The sequence below is a fragment of the Electrophorus electricus genome, chromosome 18 (genome assembly GCF_041902795.1).
Source record: "Electrophorus electricus isolate QZ-2024a chromosome 18, ASM4190279v1, whole genome shotgun sequence".
Lineage (NCBI taxonomy): Eukaryota > Metazoa > Chordata > Actinopteri > Gymnotiformes > Gymnotidae > Electrophorus > Electrophorus electricus.
In genome coordinates this window covers 1,235,158-1,245,000 of record NC_137514.1, presented here as the reverse complement: position 1 = coordinate 1,245,000, position 9,843 = coordinate 1,235,158, and the positions used below count along the sequence as shown (strand labels likewise).

Sequence of the window (9,843 nt, the reverse complement as noted above, 5' to 3'; positions counted from 1 at the left end):
TGTGTGTGTGTGTGTGTGTACCTGTAGTATAGACTCCAGTGTGTGTGTGTATTTCTCTTCTGTCTGTTTGATCTCCTGCAGGCAGCAGCTCCTCTTGTCTACTTCAAACTTTTGCTGCTGAAAGAAAACAGAAAACAGAGCACTTGGACACAGTTTGGTCACACACACGCACAGACACACAATATACACATACACACATACACACATGCACACAGCAACCCACACACACACATCCTCCCCTCCCACACACACACAATATACACATACACACATAAACACACACACACACACATCCTCCCCTCCCACACACACACACAATATACACATACATTGCATTTGTGCCATTTGCAAGTACATTTCTTAATTAGCTTATACAAATTCAGTTCTGAATAAAACCAACAAGTTCACGTGAACTGGTTAAATCAACAAACCTACAAATATAACAAGAAATAGAGTGTGTATGTGTGTATCTGTGTGTGTGTGTGTGTATACATGTATGGCTGTGTGTGCGTATGTGTACATGTGTATGTGTGTGCATGTGTGTGTGTGTGTGCATGTGAATGTGTGTGCATATGCATGCGTCCATGTATATGGGCACATATGTGTGTGTCTGTGTTTGTGTACATGGGTATGAGTGTGAGTATGTGTGTGTGTGTCCATATATGTTTTCATATATATGTGTATGTGTATCCATGTATGTGTGTATCCATGTGTGTGTTCATATATGTTTGCATATGTGTACATGGGTATGTGTGTATCCCTGTGTGTGTACATATGTATGTATGTGTTTATGTATGTGTACATGTGTGCCCATGTGTGTGTACATGTGTAAGTGTGTATCCGTGTGTGTGTACATGTATGTGTGTATATGCGTGTGTGTGTCCATGTGTGTGTGTGTATATGCACGTGTCCATTTATATGTGTGTCTGTGTACATGTATATGTGTGTACGTATGCATGTGTCCATGTATATGTGCACATATGTGTGTGTCTGTGTGTATGTACGTGTGAGTGTGAGTACGTGTATTTGTGTGTCCATATATGTCTACATATATAGGTCTATGTGTATCCGTGTGTGTCCGTGTGTGTGTATATGTGTATGTGTGTACGAGTGTGTACATGTATGTGTTTGTGTGTATACATGTGTATGTGTGTGTACATGTATGTGTGTGTATATGCATGTGTGTGTCCATGTATCTGTGTGTGTCTTTGTATGTGTACATGTGTATGTGTGTACATATGTATATGTGCAAATATGTGTGTAAAAACGTGCATTTGTGTGTCCATATATGTTTACATATATATATATATATATATATGTATCCTTGTGTGTGTCCATGTGTATATGTGTATGTGTATCCCTGTGTGTATAAATATGTATGTATGTGTTTGCGTTTGTGTATGTGTGTGTGTGTCTGTGTAGGTATACATGTGTATGAGTGTAGGTACGTGTATGTATGTCTCTGTATATGTTTACATATGTACATGTACGTGTGAGTGTGTCTGTGTAGGTATACATGTGTATGAGTGTAGGTACGTGTATGTATGTCTCTGTATATGTTTACATATGTACATGTATGTGTATGTGTGTCTGTGTAGGTATACATGTGTATGAGTGTAGGTACGTGTATGTATGTCTCTGTATATGTTTACATATGTACATGTATGTGTATGTGTGTGTCTGTGTAGGTATACATGTGTATGAGTGTAGGTACGTGTATGTATGTCTCTGTATATGTTTACATATGTACATGTATGTGTATGTGTGTCTGTGTAGGTATACATGTGTATGAGTGTAGGTACGTGTATGTATGTCTCTGTATATGTTTACATATGTACATGTATGTGTATGTGTGTGTCTGTGTAGGTATACATGTGTATGAGTGTAGGTACGTGTATGTATGTCTCTGTATATGTTTACATATGTACATGTACGTGTGAGTGTGTCTGTGTAGGTATACATGTGTATGAGTGTAGGTACGTGTATGTATGTCTCTGTATATGTTTACATATGTACATGTATGTGTATGTGTGTCTGTGTAGGTATACATGTGTATGAGTGTAGGTACGTGTATGTATGTCTCTGTATATGTTTACATATGTACATGTATGTGTATGTGTGTCTGTGTAGGTATACATGTGTATGAGTGTAGGTACGTGTATGTATGTCTCTGTATATGTTTACATATGTACATGTATGTGTATGTGTGTGTCTGTGTAGGTATACATGTGTATGAGTGTAGGTACGTGTATGTATGTCTCTGTATATGTTTACATATGTACATGTGTGTGTGAGTGTGTCTGTGTCTCACTGGCTCTGCTGGTTCCTCCGTCCTCATGAGGTCTTCGTAAATGTCATCACCTTCATTTTCCTCATCCTCCACACAGTCATATAGATCATCGTCCTCATCCACTGTATCACTGAGTGGGGAACGGGACAGAGAGAGACTTTGAATTTGAATGTTCAATTCTTCATTTGTCACTTAGTCTATGGTCTATGGTTAACCATGTCTATGGTTAATTCTTTTATTAATAATCATGTTCTTCTATTTACTGCTCTTATTAGCTTAGAGTGATAAAGACCTGCACAGAGACAGAAATATCCACAGAATGAAAGACAGAGACAGAGAGTGAGAGAAAGAGAGAGAGCAAGAGATGATGCACGTCTTAACATATTAACTTTTCAATGACTACACCTGGAAGTCACCTCCAGTGACTTACTCGATCTTATCAGAGAGGCCGTTGTAGATGTCATCATCTCCGACACACACTTCTTCAGGAAAGGGCCTAAGGAAGAATGCGACATTCACTCCATTATTAGACCATTATTAGATCATTATTAGACCAGTGATCGACAATTATTACACCATTATTAGACCATTATTAGACCACCGAGAGGGAATTATTACAGCATTATTAGACTATGATTATATAATTGATAGACCATTAAAATGGAATGACTTTTATTTTTAAAGCCAACCAGACCAAACCAGCAAATGCCAGTTAATGCTCATGCTCAATTTAAATGTATTTGTATTTCAATTTTTAACACGTGCTGTCACAAAATAGCTATACAGAAGAAGCGACCTAACTGATAGATTATTCAGAGATTCATTCTGAATGCACTCAGTTTTCAGAGAAACGCTACTGATTCCAAATTCTGAAATTCCCACAGTTTTCAGATAAACCTTACTGGTTCTAAATGTTGAATGCATGCAAACAGTTTTCAGAGAAACATTACCAAATTCTACATAATGTCTACTGAATTTAAAATCACAAAGGGCAACAGATTGAAATGGAATATGTGACCTTCCCAGAAAAACCTCACAGTCAGTTTCTCTTTTGCTGACCTCATGAGCTCAATGAAAGTGACCTCCCTGCTGCAATACACCGGCCTACAGGAGGCGGTAATGTGCTAACTGAGCTGGACAATCACTGCGTAAGTAATCTCACCTGAATCCTCTCTGAACAGCTATGGACGTTTGTGACAGGATGGACAGTGTGCCAATCACCTGCAGGAGCGATGTTCATAAGGGTGACTTACAGCAGGAATGAACATGTGTCATAGGGAACAGCCTTATGTGTGTCATAGGGAACAGTTTTATGGGTGTCATAGGGATTGGATAAGGTGCAAGCAGCTGACCTTGCCGAAGTCTCGGACATCAAAGAGTTCGAAGGCCTCGAACAGGTCACTCTTCTTCACAGCAAACCTCTCGTGACATGTTGACAGAAAGGTTCTGATGTTCTTTAGACACAAAAACTGCACATGGACAAGCACATGAACACACATACACACACAAAATAAATCATTCAATTTATTTATTAATTCAATTATTCAGATTCAGTAATCAGTTTTTAATAAACTACATCAGTTTATTACCAGATATTCCGATATGCTAATATATGATGAAACAGTATGCTAAATTACAATATGCTAATATATGACAATAAACAGTTAACAGTTCTAACAGTGTAGAGTCGCACCATTAGGATCTTTCCACTTATACAGTGAAAGGTCAGAAAGGTGAAAGATCATATTCTGATCTTCCACACTGTGGTCCCACTTTTAAACCAGAATGTTCACTGCATGTGCTGTGGGCATGTTTTTAAAATCCTGGGCCTGAAGCTCTTTGACTGTGGGAGCAGTTTGTGTGCATTTTTACACAACACCAAGAAACTTGTGTAAAAAGAGTGACAGAAAGGTTCACACACTCAAAAACCCAAAACTTTGTTTTATATATATATATATATATATATATATATATATATATATATATATATATATATATATATATATATATATATATATATATATATATATGATGTTAGTGATGTTAGTCTTATATTAGTTCCTGACTCAGTCCTGCGTGGTGTGTGAGGAAGTTAACCCGAGAAAGAGGAAGTACAGAGACATGCGATGTCACGAATGTGTGAGCTGAGCCTAATAATCATTGAACTGGACTTCTTCACAAGTGCACACGTGTGTGTCTGAGTGTATGGGAGAGTGCGTGCGTGCTTGTTTGTCTGCGCATTTGTGTGTGCACGTGCATGTGCCTATGCATGCATGTGTGTACATGGGGGGGGGGGGGGGGCACTTCACCAGGTCTAGACACAGAACATGAGGCTTTAACTGACCTGTTTAACTGACCTGTTTAACTGACCTTAACTGACACCTGCATGCCTGTAATGACTAAACCTGCTTCTTGCTTTCTCAACCTCAAATATCAGTTTCCCAACATTACACAGACAAACACACACACACACACACACACACACACACACACACACACACACACACGCACGCACGAAGACATACCCTAAACACTAACATACACACACCCATCCCAAATAATAAAAGTTTGCATTTTATAATAAAACACACACACACATACACACACACACATACTCACGCACGCACGAAAACATACCCTAAACACTAACATACACACACCCATCCAAAATAATAAAAGTTTGCATTCTCTTTTCTGTTATAAAGTCATTTTCTTGTCACTGAGATAATGGTCTACTGTCTTTCCCCTGTCTGTCCCTCATACACACACACACACAAAACTCAAACACACACGTACATACACACACATCCAAACACTCACATACATACCCACATACACAATAATAATAAAAGTTTAACTTATATAGTGCCTTTCTCAAACTCAAGGTCGATTAACACTCACACACACACACACACACACAGACACACACATACACAAAACTGAAACACACACGTACATACACACACATCCAAACATTCACATACATACCCACATACACACCAATAATAATAAAAGTTTAACTTATATAGTGCCTTTCTCAAACTCAAGGTCGATTAACACACACCTACACACACACACTCAAACAAACACACGCCTACAGTACTAGCGGCAGAATCATTATATCACTCCCAGACCCCGTGTGCTATTTTAATGACTTTCAATATAACTGGAGAACCTTACCAGAGCTACAGACTGCTTTCCCTTTGATCTACAGACCACATTCCCTTGAGCTACAGACCACATTCCCGGTGGGAGCAGTTTTATTACTTCAGTTACAGTGATTTTCATTATTATAGAATTAATCATCCAATTTTCCCAGCTCCAGTCCTAGAGCCCCCTGTCCTGCACAGGGTCAGGGTGTCCTGCTGTAGCCCCCTGTCCTGCACAGGGTCAGGGTGTCCTGCTGTAGCCCCCTGTCCTGCACAGGGTCAGGGTTTCCTGCTGTAGCCCACCTGCTGGAGCTCAGGAAGGGCTTGATTAGGAGCTGATGAACTGGATCAGGTGTGTTAGAGCAGAGAGACCATGAATCAGTGCAGGCAGGAGGAGCTGGAGGTGGGAAATATTGGATTAGACCTGCACACACACACACACACACACACGCCAGTGTAGGGCAGGTGGAGCTGGATATTTCTTCTTAAGATGATTACTTTTTATGTTTTCCTTATACTTATCATAAGAGGATCTATACTCTTCAATAAACCTTATTTTAAATATGCCACATTTGTCAAACATGTATTACCTGTCCCTGGTAGTGTGTAGTTATATTAATAGGTAGGATGTAATAATTAATCATTATTTTAAAGTTAATTCACTGCCAGTCGTATCTGCTGTATTAAGGCCTATTTCTTTAAAAAGCCACAAACCATAGTGTCGCGCTGAAACCTCTTCATGTGATAGCTAGCTCATAGTAGGTTTTGCTATAAATTTTGCTTAAACATAATGTCATTCACAAAGGAATGAAAATTATTTAACCAGTGAAATGTCAGTAGCCAGACTAAGCACAGTACATAGCCTGGCAAATCACAGGCTAAACACAGTCCCATAGCCCGGCCAATCACAGGTTAAGTGCAGCCTATAGCATGGCCAATCACAAACTAAGCACAATCTATAGTCCAGCAAATCACAGGATAAATGCATTCCATAGCCTGGCCGATCACAGGTGCAGAATATTTACAGTAAAACTGGAGTGTTTGGAGTAAAACTAAACTGAATTTGAAGAGGATAAGAGATGGGACACATTAGAACCTTTATGATAAACCCTCACTGAGCTACACACACACACACACACAAACACACACAAGCACACGCATTACCTGAGACATCTGAGGACGTAGGTTGATCTCCCGCAAGTTGACTGAGTGAGGGAGAAGATTATTCAGTAGATGACACAGCAGCACGCCATCTCTCAGTGCATGGGCCAACTCACACACCTACACACACACACACATAGAAAGGGGAGTGATGCACACTTCATTTTATGGGGTATGTACATCTAATATACAAATGTACATTGGAGCAGTTAACAATCACACACACACACATACACACGCACACACATACCTGTGCGCTGTCCCAGGTCACTCTGTGGTTCTCGGGAAGCACCCGGCACTGAATGAGCCAGTATGCACACTGTCTCCACAGCTCCATTATAACTCCCAATAACCCTCACACAGCTGCTACCCAACGTCACAAAACCTCACTACATGCACACTATTTCAAAAATGTTAGAAACCAAACCTCTGAGTAACTTTAAAATTGGGTAAAAAAAACTTTTAAATAAGTTTAAAACAAGCCCTCACTGACCGTTAGAAACCAAATCAAACCCAACCAAAACCAATCAAACCCATCCAAACCCAACCAAACCCAGACAAGCCAATCAAACCCAATGTAATCTAACCAAACCCAATCAAACCCAACCAAAACCAAAGACAATCAACCCAGGCAAACCAATCAAACCTAATCTAATCCAATCAAACCTAATCAAGCCCAGTCAAAACAATCAAATCCAATCAAGCCCAGTCAAACCAATTAAAACCAATCAAATCCAATCAATCCTAATGAGTCTTCAAAGTTGAGTCTTCAAAATGAGCAAACGTATCTTCAGCATTCAGGGCCAACCTGCTCCCTAAGGTTTCTTTTTACACACCGTCAGGTTCTCCAAATTCACTTAACTACCACACATACCATTCACGAGGACACCGACACACTCACAGCCCCACACTGAGCGAGATCAGCCAGAGAGACAGCCGAAACGGTGACCCGACCCATTCTGCTGCAACAGCCTCTCAGCCACCAGTAGTGAAACAGTCACTTCCTCACGCTGCACAGGAGAGGTCCTGCATACGCTAGATGTGTTAGCCTCCACGCTCCGCTCACCAAGAAGACTGCTGAGTCGAGAGGCGTCGGAGCAGACCTGGAGAGTTTGTGGAGTTTGGAGCAAGACTCCACCATACACAGCATTAATAAATCTGAAACAATCCCGAGCTCACACCACCCTGCCTGATAGCCTCTAGGTCTCTCTCCCTTTCTCTCTCTCGTGCCCTCTGTGTGCGGTTCTCTCTCTCTTGCTCTTGCTCCTGATTGGTGGGTGTACTTTGTTCTGCACTGCTGCAAATACAGAGGAAGCCTTTTAACAGCAGAGAGCAACTTCCTTTTTCCTCACTCACACACACACACACACACACACACACACAACGCGCTTACATTCTGTGCACACACATTCTGTAGATGTACGCCGCTAAAGTTTGTGGCACTAGGTGGGGGAAGGGGTGGGGTGTGTTGTGATGATTGTGGCTTTCTCTTTGAATACGTAGTGTGAGATTTCTTATATATACGTGTGCGTGTACATGTGCGTGTATGTGTGTGTGTGTGTGTGTGTGCGCGTGTGTGTGTGTGTGTGTGTGTGTGTGTGCGCGTGTATGTGTGTGTGTGTGTGCGCGTGTGTGTGTGTGTGCGCGCGCGTGTGTGTGTGTGTGCGCGTGTATGTGTGTGTGTGTGTGCGCGTGTGTGTGTGTGTGCGCGCGCGTGTGTGTGTGTGTGTGTGTGTGCACGCGTGTGTGTGTGTGTGCGTGTGTGTGTGTGTGTGCGTGTATGTGTGTGTGTGTGTGTGTGTGCGCGTGTATGTGTGTGTGTGTGTGTGTGCACGCGTGTGTGTGTGTGCGTGTGTGTGTGTGCGTGTATGTGTGTGTGTGTGTGTGTGTGTGCGTGTATGTGTGTGTGTGCATGTTTGCATGTGTGCATGTATGCATGTCTGAATGTCTGAGAAGTAGCGACCACACGCTAAAGAGGAAAGGCGCAGCTGAGCGTGTGCTGTAGCTGTCACTGATCACACACACACTTTCATCATTCACACACACAAAACGGCTTTTGCTGTTGTTGTGCTTTAGTCCTAAAAGCTAAGTATAGTACAGCCAAGGGTTAACATATTAAAATTCTCAATGATACTTTCACATCCTCTGTCTCTTCTCTTGTTCTTTCACTCTGTCTCTCTGTCACACACACACACGCACACACACACGCACGCACACACACACGCACGGGGACACACACACACACAATTTCCTCTCTACTGTAAGTAAATTGTATTAGTACTGTTCATTTTCCATTACACACTTTGTTCTCCTCACTTTTTCCCTTTTTCTCACTCCCTCCATCTCACTTCCTTTCACTCCCTCTCTCTTTCTTCTTTCATTATCATGGTCTCTTATTCTCATTCCCTCTCTGTTCTCCTCTTGCACACCCCCGGTCAGTGATTTACTTTCACTCTCTCCTGTCTCTCTCTCTCTCTCTCTCGTTTCTTTTACTCTGTCCCTCTTTCCTGTCTCTGTCACTCTCATTTCTTCTCCTTTTTATCTTTCACTCTCTCTGTTTCTCTTTCACTCTCTCTGTCTCTCACTCTGTCCTCTCTGTCTTTCTTTTTTCTGTGTATCTCAATACAAGGGAATGGAGTTCTTACTAACTTCTTACTTTTCCTTTTCAAAAAGTAGGTGCTTTGTTACAAACAGCTGTTCATTCTCTTACATCCTAGCACACACAATAAAATGGCTTAACCCCGCCTGTGTAAAAGGTCTTTCATGCAAATCCCAAGCTGCGAGAAACACACTGCAAAACACTGGTTGTACTTCAGCATGAGGAACTCGTGCAGGTTGAGATCCACTCACGTTCAGGTGCAGATCCACTCATGCAGGTGGGATCCACTTATGTACTATTTTATTGTAGTATATTTTTATATTTAGGACATGTGGGTTTTCTGGAGTACAATGCTATGCATCCATAACAGTAACACAGGTTTATGTATGCTTTGAAAGCAGTGCCTTATCTTCTGAAATGTGTCTTGTGCAAAGCCCTTTTTTCCTGAATTACATAATCACAGTTCCTGAAATAATGTTCATGCTTTCAGAGGTGCTGACTCATACTGTCTAATGCAGCAAAACTCCCACAGTCCTTTGCGTGGTTTGCTGTTTAACAGGCAGTTGGCTGATCAAGATCAATTTTTCATATAACAAAAGCATGTAGTGAGCAGACGGACAAAAAATGGAATGAATGAGCAAACA

General features: G+C 41.3%; 1 protein-coding gene across 3 annotated transcripts in view; it reads right to left on the bottom strand.

Annotated features, from left to right (window-relative positions):
• vav1 (vav guanine nucleotide exchange factor 1) overlaps positions 1–7,880 on the bottom strand; it is an 18,897-nt gene extending 11,017 nt beyond the window's left edge. The window contains exons 1-7 of one of the 3 annotated variants that reach the window (XM_027029280.3): positions 6,851–7,880; positions 6,604–6,720; positions 3,643–3,759; positions 3,453–3,511; positions 2,721–2,786; positions 2,312–2,420; positions 22–117 (exon numbers count right to left, since the gene is read on the bottom strand). In XM_027029280.3, coding sequence (XP_026885081.2) covers positions 22–117; positions 2,312–2,420; positions 2,721–2,786; positions 3,453–3,511; positions 3,643–3,759; positions 6,604–6,720; positions 6,851–6,937 — 651 coding nt within the window. In that variant the 5' untranslated portion in view covers positions 6,938–7,880. Of the gene's footprint in view, positions 1–21; positions 118–2,311; positions 2,421–2,720; positions 2,787–3,452; positions 3,512–3,642; positions 3,760–6,603; positions 6,721–6,850 lie in introns of those variants that run through there. The other 2 variants (XM_027029281.3, XM_081701350.1) reach the window with 2 other exon arrangements.
• Positions 7,881–9,843: the final 1,963 nt, after the last annotated feature.